We start from the raw sequence: 17,768 nt of genomic DNA, 5'->3' as shown, positions 1-17,768 counted from the left end.
GGATCGTTGTTTATGACTCTACTTTGTGCTTCAATGAGTCAAAGGAATTTGGGGGAATTAACAGTGCTGGTTTCCTAGAGATTTCTTTCACTGTATTGCTAGTCTTTAAAGAGAGGTCATTTTCATTCCTTTTTTGTTGAACTATTGTTTCTATTTCTAGTGGAAAAATACTCTCACTCTAATTTGCAGGATGTCAATGTGACGTGAAAATGTTGCATGAAATACTCTAAGACACTATGCCAGACAAAGTCTGCTCACCTCAACAACAAACATCTCCAGGAAAAATTACATTTCACATATTCAAAAGTGGTAATTTTATATTTAAAACTAAAACCATATGAAGAAATACATCAGATATTTCTTCTGGACTCCGTCTAGATAATAAATGGAATGGTTCCATATTGCTAAAACACCAAACATATATTGATCATGGCCTTCTCCTTAGTCAGAATTCAGAAAGTCCAGGAATTTTCTAGCCACAGCTGGAGAGGATACATGGTCATGACACATACATGATATATGCAATGGCAGGCTCTTATGACCCAAACTTCAGTGGGCTGGAATGCTTAGAATAATACCCTCCATTGACATGTAAGATCCTGTCTTTTCCCTCCCTTTAGTCAAAGTTTTTCTGTTCTTAGTGGTTCATTTCTCGGCTACTACTAATGCAGTCTGAAACTGTATAGCACTAGTTCCCAGATGGGTGAAGGGGTTGGAGGATGAATTCATGTAGTGAAACATTTTATGAGTTGAATTGTGTCCTCTGGCATTTCAGAATGTGACTTTACTTGAAAATAGGGCTACTAACTACAATGAGGTCGTGCTGGAGTAGCATATGCCCCTGGTCTCACATGTTTGCTGTGAAGGCTGAAGACACGTGCCAAAAGCCAAAGAACTAGCAGATGCAAGGAAAAGCCAAGAACAGCTTTTTTAAGTGCTAGAGCTAGTCCTGAAAACACCTTGATATAAGTTTTCTGCCTTCCAGAACCATCAAGCAATAAATACCTGCTTTAAAGCAGGTTTTTTGTGGTAGAACTTGATAGCCCCATCAAAGTATTTTATACTATTAGGACTACAGTCCCTTTGACTCCATGTTACTTAGCTTACTTGCCTGGCCTTTATTAGACTTTCAATAAATGTCTATAAAACTAATTAATTAAATAATTACTGTCAGTTCTTCTTTCTCACTGACCTTTTAACAGGGTTTCCTCTGAGAGTTGTGCATTCTTGTTTCTACTTCCTATGCGGTCTCCCTGGAAAATTCTGCACAACTCTCATGTATTACTGGACATCATTTAACAAATAATTGCAGCAGTTTGAGATGAGGCACTTCTCTATCCCCTATCCCTTCCATGTCCAGGAAGATACTGCATTCAACTGCACTGGTCCCTTGACTCACTCTACCCAAGAGAAGTGGAATGGCTGACCTAGTGCTCCTACTTAGAATAACAGTTTGGCTTATTTATCTCAACTCCTCCTCTTTCCTCTACTAGAGGAGTCCAGCCTTTTGATATTGCAAACTGATGTTGTCATATGCAAATGTGTTGAGCTCCATCTTTTGGTGCCCTGGATGAATCAGTCTGCTGGCAGTGGGCTGGATACACCTGCAGGTCTAAGCACTCTGTTTTGCTTTTCTGAAAATAGGCTCTGTCCCTGATAGGAAGGCTTCCCTTGGTTCAGTGCTGCCAATAGATAAATTAGTCTGCTTCTGGATCCACCAAAAGCTCCAGACTCTTACTGTGAAATGTATTTCTATGTTAGCCTTTATGACTAACAAATGTAAGAGTGTTTGGATTCTCCGTTCACCTCATTCATTTTTTTTCATCTTATTTTGTTCAGATGAAGGAGGCAGGTGCTATTTATTGCTTCCCTCTCAATGAAACTCCCAAAAGCTTGAAGAAAGGAACTTTTTCTCCCCTCCATTAAACCTTGTCAAATACTTTGCACACTATAAGAATTTACTTCACGTTTGCTAATGTGGTGATTGATTAAAGGTAAAGAAATATATATAAGCTAGTGAGTCAAACTGGGAAAACTTGGTCACATCATTCCTGCACAACAATGAATAACAACACTAACAGCATTTTAAAGACCACCATTTTGTTCACAAGAAATGTCACTTATTTCTTTTGTGGGAATAATTGTATTATGTATAGCAAACCTTTAAAAAAATATGTTTATTTATTTAGTGTATGGGTTTTTGTGTTTGTTTGTTTTGTTAGTTTGTTTGTTTTTTGAGGGGATAGGATTTGAGACAGGATTTGTAGCCCTGTCTGTCCTAGAACTCACTCTGTAGACCAGGTTGTCCTCCAACTCAGAGATCCACCTGCCTCTGCCTCCTGAGTGCTGGGATTATAGGCATGCACCACCACACCTGACTTTTTTTTTTTTTTTGAGTATGTGTTTGTATATCTACATGCCATGGTGTGCATGCTGAGTTCAAAGAACAACTTTCAGGAATTTTTTTTTTCCTTTCTCCATCTGGGAACCTGGGATCAAACTTGGATTTTCACTCTTGGTGTCAAACTTTTTCTCACTGGGCTATCTCACCAGCACGATAGTGAACCTTGAATGAATTCTCCATTTCCTACTGTTTGCTTTCATCATTCTTCAATTTCTAGTGAACTGGCTTCTTTACCCATCATACCACATTAACTGAGAGCTGATATCATCAAGGATGGCTACACTGTTGATGCCTGGCAGTGTTGCATCCTTCTGTACTGCGCTCCTCAGAAGCCTGGGCCACCCTTCCTTCTGTCCTCTTTCCATTCTGTGTTAAGGTCTGATGAGTCCCCACTGTGTCCAGACTGCTGTCCTCAGCACCTCCTGCTACCTTCCTCTTTCTGTGACTGGTAAATGTTGGCGTAGCTCAGGTTCCTGCAGGAAAGATTCTTGCTTCCACTTTCTATGAAGTCTCTCTTGGCAAATGCATTCACTCGTGGCTTAAATTATCATACCATCCAGCCATCTGCTGCTGTCCTTCAAGTTGATTCTCCCCAGCCAGGAACTCTCTGACTGGATGCCTTGGTCATGGGTTTGGCAGGAGCCTCTAAACCTAGTTTGTGAAACTCTACCACAGTCTCATCACTTATGGGGTCCTCTGCCCCTCCTATTGTCTCTGTCTCAATAAAGCTTCAGTACCCACCAAGCTGAGTATGACTTTGCTCTTCCTATTTGTCCTTTAATTATATAAAATTTTGTGTCAACTCACTTCTTTTTGTGTCCATTCCAAAAGACAACATGTCTTCTGTCTGGACATAAAAACAACTTACCTCTGGTCTGTTCACTCACTTCCTGCTGTCTTCAAATACCCAGAATAGTTTTGTAGAAAATGAGCATCTAATATTTTGTCACACTCTTGAGGAAGATTTATTGCCTTAACTGTGAGAAAACAGTCTGGATCCTGAGGTCTTGTGAAGAATTCCATGTTCAAACCAGCCCTGATGCATCTGTCTTTCCCTTCGTTCTGAAAGACACCTCAGATGTATGGCACGTTAGAAGAGAAGCGGTGCTTGACTCTTAACATGAGACTAATGAATGGACAGGCACATAAATATCACCTTCTACTTTCAATAGCTCTCAGTGCATTAACACTGTGGGAAGACTATGGACGGCAAGTTTTAGTTCCAACAGAGCAGGATTCGTGCCTCCCTTGTTCCCTCTTCCTCATTGCCTGACAGCAATGAAGTATTCACAATATCATAAGTGAGTACTGAACAAGTGAAGAAGTTCAGATCTTGGTGTGCATTTTAGCTCTTCTGTGCAGCACAATTTCTGGATGCTCCACAGTCACACTATGACATGATCCATGTCTTGATGCTTACATATTGTAACAAGCTGTTGTCAACAGAATCTAAAGACAATGGCAGCATCACACTGCTGCCTTTGTGCACATGTTAAAGAACTTGAATCCGTAAGAATCACTAATTGACTGTATCACTAAAGACTATATTATTTTCCTTGTTTCCCCTTTCTAAGCCAACCCAATGAATATTGTGTGTTCTTACATGTACTAATTATGAATAAATAATGTACTACTACTGTCCTAGTCAATACAGATAAGAAAAAATTTGACCAAACAATTTATATTGAGACAAAGACTCCATTCTATATTACTAATTTACTAAATGATCTTTATTAATTTGTGAATTCCTAAAAATAATACAGCCACTGAATGCAAAATTATATAAAGAAAATTTCTCCCATCACCAGCCCATTCCCAAAGTTGATAGGTTTAACATTTTCCCAACTATTTCTAAGTTATATAGAGTTATGTATAGTCATATTTAGGTACATATATATCACTAATTTATATCCTCTGAAAATTAGTCTTCAAATCATAATTATAAGTACATTTCCAGGTCAATAGGTCTGTCTGTAGATGTATTTTTGTTTTAAAATGACATCTTTTTTCACAATCATGATGAGCACAATGTACTGAACATATTCCGAATAAAAGCTGTTACACAGTTCCAGGATTTTATCACTACAAACAACACTGCAATAAATATTCAGCAATACTTACTCGATGATGCCTTCATTTCTAGGAGAGATAGTCTCCATGTAGGATAATGGCATCAAAAGCACGTGGGCATTTGTGCATGCATTTTTTGCTTGACTAGCTATTGCTTATTTCCAAACAGTTTCACAGTTTCCTATTCCCAGGGTGGCATTAGCATCCTCACATCACCACTCATTATATTTCTTCCCTGTGAACTTCAGGAGTACCCTTCTTCCAGTGTAAGGTCAAATTTGCCCCTTGCAGGAATTTCTGTAGACTCCTCTTTACTCTTTTCCTCCAGGTTTTTTTCTTGCTCGACATAGTATTTGCACCGCTGCATTCTAACAAATGCCTATGTTCTGCTGTCAGCGCGAGATAAGCTGCACGGAGAAAGCAAAAGCATAAATTTCTCAAATTTGACATTAGAAAACAGTACAAAAGTAACCTTATGAAGTCTACCTCTTGACCACAATGTTTGTTCAATAATCCTATCCCAAGAAAACACAGCCCTAAATTACCTTATTCACCTACTCTCTGATATACTTCCTGAAGGATACCTTTAGAATATTTTCATTGATACCCTTAGAATATCTTCATTTCCATTTTCACTCCCCAAACCTGAACTTTACAGTACAGGAGCAAAATCCATGCTTCAGTGGATTTTCTATGTATTTTTCTTCTCTTTCAAGAACATTCCTTTATTAAACATTCCAAATTTGCCAAAATGTCAACCTCTATTTGCATTTAACTGTATTACATTAGATTTAGTTTTTCTTGCCTCTATATTTTTCTTCTTTTCTCCCTGTATTTCGAGATCTTCATTCTGATCAGTTACCAAGATACGAGTAGAGTAATTCTTCAGTGTCCATAGATAAGACACATGGCCCACCTATATAGAGAAGCTTGCTTGCTTAAGTGAGACAGTTTGTCCAGATGGGTGGGACTCGTGGCAGGGTGAAGTTCTTGGGTTGCTGTCTATATTGATTCCTTCGGGCTAGTAAAGAGGTTATTCAGGCGTCTTTAGCTCAGCATTATACAGATGAAGGGTGCACTCTTGTTCTGGTGTGTTTCTTGAGTGTGTAACCTGCTAATACACTTTTTAATGTAGTAAGGAATTTTCAGCTAGATGTATGTGGAGATCTGTGTCTCATCAATCTGACTTTAGATTCAGTGCAAACTAATACTTATTAGATTAGGTCAGTTTTCCTCTTTTGCTTATTGGTAGCCCATTTCTTACTCATCTGTTCCTCTGTCTCTCTGTCTCTCTCTGTCTCTCTCTCTCTGTCTCTCTCTCTCTCTCTCTCTCTCTCTCTCTCTCTCTCTCTCTCTCTCTCTCTCTCTCTCTGTATACATGTACATGTACACATGTGTTTGTACCCTTGCATGTACTCAGAGGCCAGAAGACTCTGTCAAGTGTCCCACTCTAGCCCTCACAACCCTATTTACTTGAAACATGGTATTTCACTGGTGTTAGAGCTAGCTGGGTTTTTTGCTAGGGTGACTGGCTAGCAAGCCCCAGTGATCTTCCTGTCTCTGTCTACTACAGTGTTGGGATTATAGGTACAGTACAAGTAGCATGGCCACACCCAGCTGTTTATGTGTGTGACAGGCATCAAAAAATGGGAATCAGTTTCCAACATATGTGCAGTAAGTGCTCTTACCCAATGAGCCATCTCTCCAGCCCCCATTTCTTCCCTTTATAAAACAATGTATTTTATTACTTGTGTATATGCATGCTATATGTGGGTGATGGTAGAGGACAGAAGAGGGAATAAAATACCCTACCCAGAAGCTGGAGTTTCAGGTAATTGTAAGCCACCTGATGATGTTGGTGCTGGAAATGGAACTCAGGTTCTCTGGAGGAACAGCAGGAGCTCTGACCCTCAGAGCCATCTGTTAGCCATTGTTCATTTTTATTTCTAAACTTTATAGTCTTTATACACAAAGTTCCACACCATATTTCTTCTAATATACATATATATATATATATATATATATATATATATATATATATATATATAATATTCTAGCTCTGAAAGTTACGAGTCTGATGTGGGTCACCACAAACTAAATCAGAGTGTTGTTAGGGTTGGCTTCCTTCCTGGTGTCTCTCAGGAAGGAAGTAGTTCCTCACTTGTTCTGTCATGTAGAAGTCACCCATGTCCAAAACCAATCAGATTGCAACATCTCCATCTTCTCCATAGTCGACGGTTCTTCTTGTCTTTGCTGTTTGCCTCTTTGACTTTTAGGTCTTTTGTGATTATAGTGAACCCACTTGAATAATCAAAGATAATCTCCTGTCTCAAGGTCTTTTATTTAAAAATATCTGCAAATATCCTTTTCCCATACAAAGTAAATATCCCCCATGATCTAAGCATTAGGACATATGGATTAGACATATCATATCTTTAGATTATCAATATTTTGTCTACCACACCTGTGTTAAGAAAAGATCCTTATAGTTCATCTCTCCTGTTGAGTAAGCAACAGTATTTAATTGAATGGTAGTCAACAATAATGAATGAACAGTGAACTTAAATCAATGTACTGATAATTTTCATAGCTTTTTGCTATCCCCTGTTAGCTTTTGTAGTACTTAATCCCTGATGCAGTACATTCCATACTTCTTCACAGTTTCTGTGCCTGGAGCAACTGACCACGTGTTCTTCTTCTTGCAGAATCCAGTGAACATGAAGACAAAAGTACAGGTGCCTCAGGGGAGACACCCTCCCAGCCTTATCCTGCACCAGTGTACAGTCAGCCTGAAGAGCTAAAGGAACAGGTGGATGATACAAAGCCAACGAAGCCTGAGGAGAATGAGGACTTGGACCCATTGCCTGATAACTGGGAAATGGCCTACACAGAGAAGGGTGAAGTCTACTTCATTGAGTGAGTTTCAGACATTTCCTTGAACATTATCCCAAAGGTCATAACAAGATATTAATGGTATTACTAATGTAGATATGGTCAAAGAAACATGGGAGTATTATTATTTCTGCTAACAACTCAAAATGAGATATTGCTTCCATAGAGATAAGGATCCTAGATGACAGCTACTTGTAGCAAAGAATGAATTAAACAACTATACTATACCCTCATTACAATGGGATGTTAAAGAGACAAATCACCATGGGTTATTATTTTCAGATTAAAAAGACTCTTAAGGCAGTGGTTCTCAACCTTCCTAATGCTGTGACCCTTTAATACACTTCCTCATGTTGTGGTGACCCCCAACCATAAAATTATTTTTGTTTCTACTTCATAACTATAATTTTTGCAACTGTTATGAGCCATAATGTAAATATTTTTGAAGATAGAGGTTTACCAATGGGGCTGCGACCCACAGGTTGAGAAATGCTGCTTTAAGGGGTCCTTAAAAAATGTTTGCCTACCTCCTTCATAGACATATACTTCAGGTGAGATCTTAGCTCTTTATTTCCAGAAATGGCCACCATTATGTTCAGGACGTAGGTAGAATGCAGTTGTTTCAAGCAAAATGTTCGATGGTGACAAAAATCAAGGGTTTTAACAGTTGACTCTAAGGTCAGGTGTCAATAAGATAATTTGTGTAATGATCATACTTCCTTCTAGTAAACTCCATTGTGTTTATTACCTATCTTTATTAGTTTCTTTTGAGTGGTGGTATTGAGTGCTGTTTACCATTTTCTCACTTACCAAAGAAGTGGAATACTGATCATTAACTTACAAGTGATGCTCAATCCAATCTGTTGTTCTTTCCAAACTTGTTTCTAAAATATTTATAATTCTTATACTCTTTTAACAATATGTCCAGCTTTCATATTTGTTATTGCTATTAGAACAACTTTTAAAATCATAATTAACATAATTGTCCATATTTAGCAACATAGAATATTATAATTTTATACATGTATGCAATGAATAATAATGTTATCAAGGTAATTAATGCTTCCATTCTCTCATATGATATTATTTTATATGTTGAGAACCCTCTGACTCTCCCTCTAGCTTTATGTAATGGATAATTAAGAACTGTAAACTGTAGATGCCCTATCATTCCATTCAGCAGAATAATTTTTTTAAAGAAACTAACATTGAAGGTCTTGACCCAAAACTAAATCATTGATATGAAGAATACAACTAAAATGTTGATTGGAAATAATAAAAACTAAAAATATTACAAATATACATCAACTCATTCCCTCTGAATTATAAGAACTTCAAGGAAAAAAATAATAGAAATTGAAATTCTCAGTGTTGGGAGTAGATAAAAAGTACATATGCTCTGACTACTCAAGAAGATATTAAAACTGTGTTCTCTTTCCCAACCTACAGTGATTTATAACTTAGATCTCCATAGGCAGAGCTCAGTTGTAAAATTGAAATGTTACCACATGCCAATATTTAATTCTCACATGAAGCTGGAAACTTTGATACATGTGGCCCAAGGAATCCATAATCAGGTAATTACTTGGTGCTCTGTTTGACTCCAACATGGATGAGAAATGCAGTGTTTTACTAAAATGTATCACTAACCTCTATATTTTGGCAAATCTAAGTTTATTTTTTAAAGAGTAAAATCTCTGACATGATTTTTATTTATATAATCAGTGACATTGAGCCATCTGTTATCAGTTGAAAGGAGGAAGTTAGATTTTGTTAAATATAACCAACTAAAAATCCTAGAAATATGGTTTTGATATTGATGAAAATATCATGACATCATTAAATACCATATCAGACACTGACATTTAGAACAATGAGACTGATGTATTAATTATGTAACACAGGATAGGTAAAGATATGTGGGAATAATGAAATAAAATACCCAACACAAGTTGATTAAAGAATCATTTATAATGTATCCAATAATGCAATTGTGAAAACCTTCTTGATTTGTGGTTATGAAGTGAATTTTGCTCTTTAATTCAGTCAGGTTTAGGGACTGTGAAGAAAAGGAACTTTGGAAGACAGAAGCCATCCCCTGTTTATAGTAAATAATGGGGCTCTGTCTGGGTAGGAGAGGATATAACAAAATGATTTTACTATTATCCTCCTCGGTATGCCAGTATTGGTATTCAAAGACTCATAAAGTTTTTGTTCTTGCTGTCAATCTTATTATCAGGTCAGAAAAGAGAGAAAAATTGTCCTAGACAGTAAACAACATTTGAATTTTATGAGAGTGTTTCAGTAAATAAACATAGACAAGACCTAAGAGGTTGTCTTACTTTTCTATTGCTGTGAAGAGGCACCACAGCCAACGCAACCCATACAAAGAAAGAAGTTATTGAGGGCTTGCTTACCGTTTAGTTCATGACGATCATGGCAGGGAGCAAGGCAGCAGATAGACATGGCGCTATAGCAGTATCTGAAATCTTGTATGTTGAGATAACAACAGTGAGTCAAAAAGAGACAGACAGAGCTAACTGGGAATGGCCCTGGAGCAGTAGCTGAGAGCTTAAATTTTGGTCCACAAGCTAGAAGCACAGAGGGATATAGTCAACTGGAAAAGGTTGGGCTTTTGAACCCTCAAAGCCCACCCCTTGTGACACACTTCCTCCAACAAGGATACACCTCCTAATCTTTCCTAAATAGTTTCACCAATTGAGGATCAAGCTTAAAAAAATTATGGGCCTATGGAAGCCATCCTCATTCAAACCATGGCAGAGGTTAAAGGGGGATGGGATGACAGACTTGGGAAGTTGCTCTCATGTAGAAAAGTGGAGCTGTCCTGCTATAGGAATTGTTCTTACAAAGACCCTTATCTCTGGGTAAGTTGGGAGTAATCTACTACAAAAAAAAAAATCCTTGGAAATAGCTGCTTATTTTTCATTTTGCTAGATCATTAGTTCTTTTGAAAGAAGCAAGGAATTGACATTTTCATTATTTTACTTTGAGGTTTGTTTTTTATTTTAATCTTTTTTTCTGTAGTGCTAGAGGGAAGGATCAATCAGAAATATTAGGAACAAAGATAGGTTTAGGTGGGACATTAAGACAGAATGCAGTAAACAATTCATTTCTGTTGTGAACAGAGAAGTGATATCAAGGCAGACATGTCTAGGTTGTCAGGAAAAATGCAGACGTGTAGAGTGCAGGCTGAAGTGACCCACATGGAGGCAATGTGGCTGTGCCACTCCACAGGCCCGCCCACTGTCTGTGCTGCATTTGCTTCTGTTCCGTCTTTCCACCCTCTGCAAAGGTTAGTGTGAATCCACTCCATGTGATGAGCTCAGGTACCACAGGGAGGAACCTGAGCAGGGAGAGGGTCTGCGTGTTGGTCGGTCCCTCGCTTCCACAACTTCTTGCTTACTCCCGCTTTCTGCATTTCACTGCCCTTTTCTTTCTCAACTGTGTTTGACAAAAATCAGGATTTCCACCTAACATTGTCATTTTGCAAGTACCTTTGCTGTTGATATCACAGGGAATTTGAGAAAAATTCTGTATTATAAAAATTCCCAGGAAACAGGCATATTAGAGATGGAGACAGGCAGGAGAAGCTGTTGGACAGCGAGAACCTTCTGAAGTCCTGAGCTATGATGCTTCCAAGAGGAACCCTGGAGCACAGTTACAGTAACAGGAAGCCAAACAAGAAGCAGGGTAGAAATGCATGCAAATTTCTGATGGCTAATTAGCATGGGCATTATGTATAGCTTTTCTTTTCCTTGTGGGTAAGAACACTTCACATCTTTTAGTAATTGTCAAAAATACCAATTTTACATTCTAATCTAAAATGAATAGTTTATTTAGAATGCAAATGAAAATGTCACCTAAATAAGTAAGCTCAATATTTATTCAAATATTTTAAAAGAGGAAAAGAAGAGTAATGGGAAAGAAAAGGGAAAGTAAAGAAGAAAGATGAGATGAGTTGGGGGAAGAGCTTCCCTTGCTAAGAGTTTGCCATCGGAGGTACACTTCTTTCTAGCAGTGACAGACAGCTCCTGACAGGGACCTTTTCCCACTAAATTTGACTGAATTTTGTCTCCTGTGAAAATAAAGATCATGATAAAATAGAAAATAAACAAGATTGCTATTTAAAATTGGTATGTGCAAATTTATGTCTAAACAGAACTCAATTCTGAAACATTAATAAGTATATATAATTAAACACAGATATAAGCATTGTAGTTTTAATTAAGATGACAAGTAATTCTATTTGTCTTCTGTGCAATAATGTTTGAATTTTTGTATATTTATAAAATTTTATATATTTATTTTATTTTGTATCACAGAATGGCTTATAAGGGTCAGTCCTTTATTTTTTTAAAAAAAAAATTGTGTGTGTGTGTGTGTGTGTGTGTGTGTATGTGTGTGTGTGTGCGCGTGCGCGCGCATGTGGCATGTGCTCTAGGAGGCTAAAAGGAGGCTAAAATAGGTCATTGGATCCTCAGGAATGGAGTTATAGACAGTTGTGACTGCCAACCGTGGGTGCTGGTAGCTGAATTCATGTTCTCTAGAAGAGCAGGAAGCACTCCTAAATACTGAGCCATCTCTTTTATTTATTTATTTTTTTATTTAAATAACTTTATTTGATCCATCCTTTGGTTGCACTGAGCCATCTCTTAATCCCCAAAGGTTAAGTCCTTCAGAATTTTGTATTTAGCCAGGTGGCAGTGGTGCACACCTTTAATCCCAGCACTTGGGAGGCAGACCAAAATGAGTCTCTGTTAGTTCGAGGCCAGCCTGGTCTACAAAGTGAGTTCCAGGACAGGCACCAAAACTACACAGAGAAACCTTGTCTTGAAAAACAAAAAAAGTTTTATATTAAAAAGATAATTTTGTTGTTGTTTTCACACTGATGAATTAATGAGACATTTCTGTTTCCCACATTTTAAAGCTACTTCTTTAGATGAATTATAAAAGCAAATTTTTTACTCTCTAGAATGACATTTTAGTAGGCAGAAAGAGTTATTTGATAAAGTACTTTCAGCAAAATGGTTTTAAATTATGAGTGTTAATATTCTCCCAAACATACTTTTTAATGGTAATAATGACTTTTATCTGACAATTTTGAGACTTACAAATGAGTTACATTGTATAAAAACTAGGCATTTCCTTGACTCAGCATCATCTTTATTAATATATTATCTTTATAATAGGTAGAACATTCATAATAAATTCAAATGAGAAATATGCAAATGCAATTTTGAATGATTTATCCTATAATGACTGCCCATTTTTTTCAGGCTGTGTTTAGATTACCTTAACAAAAATAGCTAATATGTTAAGCATTCACACTCTGTTCATTTAATCCTTACATTATGAATGTGAGGCTTACATAAATCAGTACCTACTTGCCAAGAAGCCATGTACCCAAGGAAAGACAGAGCCAGTATTCCTATTTAACAGTTATTTACTATAGACATGCTATGTGCCATGAACAATTTTAAACATACAGTATTCAAAAAACTAACAAGGTTCATGATTGCATGCAGTATAGTCTGTCTCCAGGAGCCTTGCTTTTCAAGGATCTACTGTGGTATCTAATTTGCATATGGCATCACATAGCCACCTTACAAAGGGCTTGATTTGTCCTTATTTTATAGACAAGATTCCTAGGCAGCCTTGGATATAGTAGCCATCTCAATGTCCAATAGCTGTTACCCTGCAGAGCTATTCCCATTATTCCATACTATCCCAATATGTAAACAAACATTGACCAGAGTCAACTTTTATATTACAAACAGTTTTTGTTCAGTGCATTTCTTGACCAGAAATACCCTATCCCAGAGGCTAAATGCTCCATAGAGAAGAGTAGCCACGGGGTTAATCTCGATTGACATGCTTTGGGAATCCCATTACATTGCTTCTTTGTTGGGAGTCAGTTTAGTCAGTGACACAAAAGAGGGCTACGATTGCTTTGGGAAAAAACAAAGAGGCAGCAAGAACCTGTTTGTTTAGTACCATCTTCAAGAATGCGGTGGACAGTGTGTCGTCTTAAATAATGCATTTTTCAATGTAGGGTTTTGAAGCTAGAATCACATATGTGAAAAATATTATAGCGATAAATGGTTTTTAAATCTGTGCCAGGGATGAAATTGTCTTTAAACTCTAAACACATGAGTGTGCTCGCACACACACACACTTTAAACTCTAAACAAACATGCACGCACGCGCACGCGCACACACACAGCGGGAGAGGGAGAGGGGCACACACACACACACACACACACACACACACACACACACACACACACACGGTGTTTCTTTTTTGTTGCTATTTCTGTACCTTGCTAAGTTTAAGTAAATCACCTTTAGTCATGTCCACCAAACAAGTTTTTCACTTGTTACTTAGAAGATAAAATACTTTGGAAATATATGGGAAAAAATATAAACTATTGTTGGCCACATCAGAACAATACTTTCTCTTCTAAGCTTGGTACACTACTTCCAGGCACAAAACTTGGATTTACTTTGTTATATCACTTATAAAAATATTAAAAGCACTTCATATTTTCACTTTATACCATTTTCCTCTAATTGCACAAGATTCTTGGTTAATCTCCAGTCAAAAAATAAGTATTTTAGACAAAATACTATGATATTTATATCTCTAATAGTGGAAACAATATTTTAATATAATTTCTTTTAAAAATGTTTGTTAAATTCATGAAAAGAAATGTGATATAAATTCACATACTCATTTTTATGAAAAATCATAGGAATATTATTTAAGAAACAGCTCCCTAGGTGTCATTGATAATAGCTTTCCACGGGTGTTGCCTGTGTCTGAATATGAAAAGTAGTGAAACTTTTAATAAATAGCAAAAACATCCAAAGTTAATTATCAATAACATATATCCAATCATTTACATATACTTGGTTCCTTTTGAATGATAACATAGAAGAAAAAGTCTTTGGGAAATGAGATAATCCTGAGATTTTTATTGATATGATCAAGGATAGAGTAAATTTATATGCCTTAAAATAATTTTTGTTTGGATTTTAATAAAGTACAGTCAACAGTCTATATGTTTTTATTCTGAATCTATACAATGAGTACTTTTGAACCCTGAATGTCCAGGCACATTTCCAGTGACTATTGACTCAATCTTTGCTGATCTTTTTCTAGAAAATGGAAAGAAGCATTGCATTAGCACACTTATCAAATTTAAATTGTAAAAGAAAACAGTTCCAAAATTCATCCAGTAGTGGAAGCATTGTTTTGGTCCAGGTGACGATATATAAAAAAATACAGAATAAAAGGAAGGAAATTGAACTGAAAGGGAATGGGAAGGAAAGCATGCCTTTAAATTCAGTTTTTAATGGGTTGCTCTTAAGGATTCATTCTATATACCTAAAAACCGGGTTTGTATTCTTACTGGAGGAAAAAAAAAAGACATGTAAGAAATATGGAATGGGAGAGAAAGCATAGTATGAACTATAGGAAAATTTTAAGTTTTGCTTCTAATGAATACTGTGTCTGTTAATAGCATTTTTTCATTAACTTAATTTTTTTTGACAGTGCATGGAATTGAACCCAGGGTTTTATACCTTCTCCACAAACACTTTACCACTGAGCTATAACTCCAACTATTATTTTAGTACAATCTTAGCTATGACTCCCAAGACCTAATATTCATATGCAAATTGTACAAAGATGAGTTCTTTAAAGGGCTTTACTCTAGGAGGGGAAGTCTGCTTTGCAGGAATAAAATTTAATTTGCCAGTGACTTGAATAGAGAATTGAAGTTGGTAGGAAGAACATTTTCCTAGTGGGGTTACTGGTGCCTACTCACCCCCAGTGCTGTTTCACCTCTATGCACATGCAATTTAATATAGCAGATGCCCGCTGAGTACAAGGCAACCAGCCCTTTCAGGGGAATTTAGTGATTACAACCCTCAAACAGTATGAAAAGTTTGCTTCTAAATGACTGGCAGGAGATTGGACTAGATCTCTGATAACCACTGGAGGGAAGGAGAAACAGAAACCACACACCTCTTTCAGAAGGTAAAACACTTGGGTATACAATTCCCTTAGATCTGGGTTTACACCAGTCCTTTCCAGTCCATGGACTAGCCATAATCTCGGACACATCACCCAGAGGCTGTCAACTGTGTTTCTGTATCTGAAAAATGGACCAAATGGGTTTTAGCCACAAAGGCTGCTTAGTAGCAAAAGGTGAGAAGGGAGAGGCAGTGTCTGTGGCTTTGCAGCACACAGGACTGTGGCTGTTGGTAGCTTCCTCACCTGACATGAAGCATGTTTTGTGTGAGAAGATAAGATGTTGCTATTTAACCTGCTGTTTCATCAGCTTGGCTAAGGTTAAGCTCACAAAATGTGTGGGTATTCCCAATCCACTTGCAGGTCAATCTGTGTGTGTGTGTGTCTTATTACAAATTTAAACTAGAATTGCACATTTGAATGAAATTCCAGTTCTGGTTTATAATAGTCCTCGGTGTATAGTTTAACATTAGAGTTTGGGGTAGCTATATAGGACAAACCATGTGTTTTAGACTTTCATCAAGGTTATAAAATATGACATCAACAGAACCTGAATAGCTTTTTGTGATAGTTTAGCTTCATCTACAGTAACATGTAAATCACGACATTACTGTGCTTCAAAGCTCCTGGAATATATGTTCCATTTACCTGCTAGAATAAGAACAGTTTCTGCAAATGGAACCTAAATAGGTCCCCCTCAGTTAGAGCAGTCTGAATAGGTCCATCTATGGAGAGCACAGACAAGATTATACTGCACTGGCATTTCCTTTTCATGTCATTTTGGTGGCACACATCTTGCATAGATACAGAAAATTGATGCCAAGCACCTGAATCTGCCCTAGCTAAGGAAGTGAAAAGAAATGCCTTCCTTGAATTTGAGAAAAGACAGCATTCAGATTGGGGTGGGGGGGACTCTCAATGATTCCATTTTGTGCCGTTTCCTGCCCAGCATTAAATCCTATCCTCAAATGGAATTATTAAGGTTTAAAATACATAATTTAAGGGAAGAAGGAAAGCTATTTAGTGTGTTGTCTCCCAAATGCATTAAAAATATCCCCTTTGTAAGGCATCTTGGAAGAGCATGCAAATTACAAGCTGCTGAGAACCACTATTGAAAAATACTGTGCTGTGTCTTCATGTGATGTTTAAGACAATTACTGGAGGTAACTACTACCCACATTTCTTTCAGAATCATTTCTGAAGAACAGCTAAAAATACTGTTAACTATAAGAGACTCAATCTGTCAAAATGTATTAAAGTGACACACTGCTAACTCTAGTTCAACCTAAAAATTCATTCTGTAATGAAATGCTTTATATAAACTCAGAAAAGCTGGGACACTCACAGCTCTCTCCTAAATTAGCCAGTATTTGAGACTGTGCTAGTGTGGTCTAGAAATGGTAATTTGACTCCTATGGAGTCACATTAATGGCCCCTTAATACATATCCATAGATAGATTTTCTTTTACGAATATTTCTAAAGAACCTAGAAATTACTTTTCTGCAAAAGGGACAAAGAATTTAGAAAGGCCAAATGTGGGTCAAAAGGCGAACATTTCTATCCCTTGCCTACCTCCCAATGTATTCCCCTACCTGATACAAACATGGACATTAACACACATATGTGCACCCACACACACACATAGACACACACAGACACATGTACTTTTCACTGAGGCAAGTGGTTCTCTTCTGTTATGAAATGATGGTGGCACACTTACTGCCAGTGTTCTGATCCGCACATTCGGGATATTCAAAATCTCAACCTCGATTCAGAGGAAAAGAATGGATTACGTTGACATCTGGCTAGGACCAGATGAACATGTCCACAATAGTTCCAATCCTCTTGACTTGTAATGCGGCACCACCAGACTTCACAGACGTCAAATTGGGGGACAGTAAAAGCTGGCAAACTTGCTAGATGATTTATGTTTTGGTCAAATTACAGGCATTACCTGATTGAATTATTAGAGTTCCATTCAGATGCATCTATTGCTGAAGAGTTCATACAGTTGACAGAAGTTACAGTCAATAGTTTCTCCTTGCCTCACAGGAATGGCAAAAGGAAAAGGGGCTTTTCTTCAGGATCTGCATTTTCATAACTCACAGATCTTAATGTATGTGCTGGTTAGTTTTGAGGATTTTTGTTGTGTTTTTGTCAACTTGGCATAAACTACAGTCACCTGGGAAGAGGGAACAACCTCAATTGAGGATTTACTTCCATCAGCATGCTCTATGGGCATTTGCTTGATTAATGATTGATGCGGGAGGGCCCTGGCAGCTGGAAGCAGTACAACCCCTGGGCAGGTGGTCCTTGATGTATAAGAAAGCAGGCTGAGAGCACTA

General features: G+C 37.3%; 1 protein-coding gene across 1 annotated transcript in view; it reads left to right on the top strand.

Moving 5' to 3' along the window:
* Magi2 (membrane associated guanylate kinase, WW and PDZ domain containing 2) overlaps window positions 1-17,768 on the top strand; it is a 609,708-nt gene that overhangs the window by 117,743 nt on the left and 474,197 nt on the right. Inside the window, exon 3 of the mRNA XM_059256447.1 lies at window positions 7,180-7,390. Within this exon, the coding sequence (XP_059112430.1) occupies window positions 7,180-7,390 (211 nt within the window). The remainder of the gene's footprint in view (window positions 1-7,179; window positions 7,391-17,768) is intronic.

Source organism: Peromyscus eremicus, chromosome 3 (genome assembly GCF_949786415.1).
Source record: "Peromyscus eremicus chromosome 3, PerEre_H2_v1, whole genome shotgun sequence".
Taxonomy (NCBI): domain Eukaryota; kingdom Metazoa; phylum Chordata; class Mammalia; order Rodentia; family Cricetidae; genus Peromyscus; species Peromyscus eremicus.
Note: the sequence above shows the minus strand (reverse complement) of the source record. Positions and strands in the feature narration are given on the sequence as shown.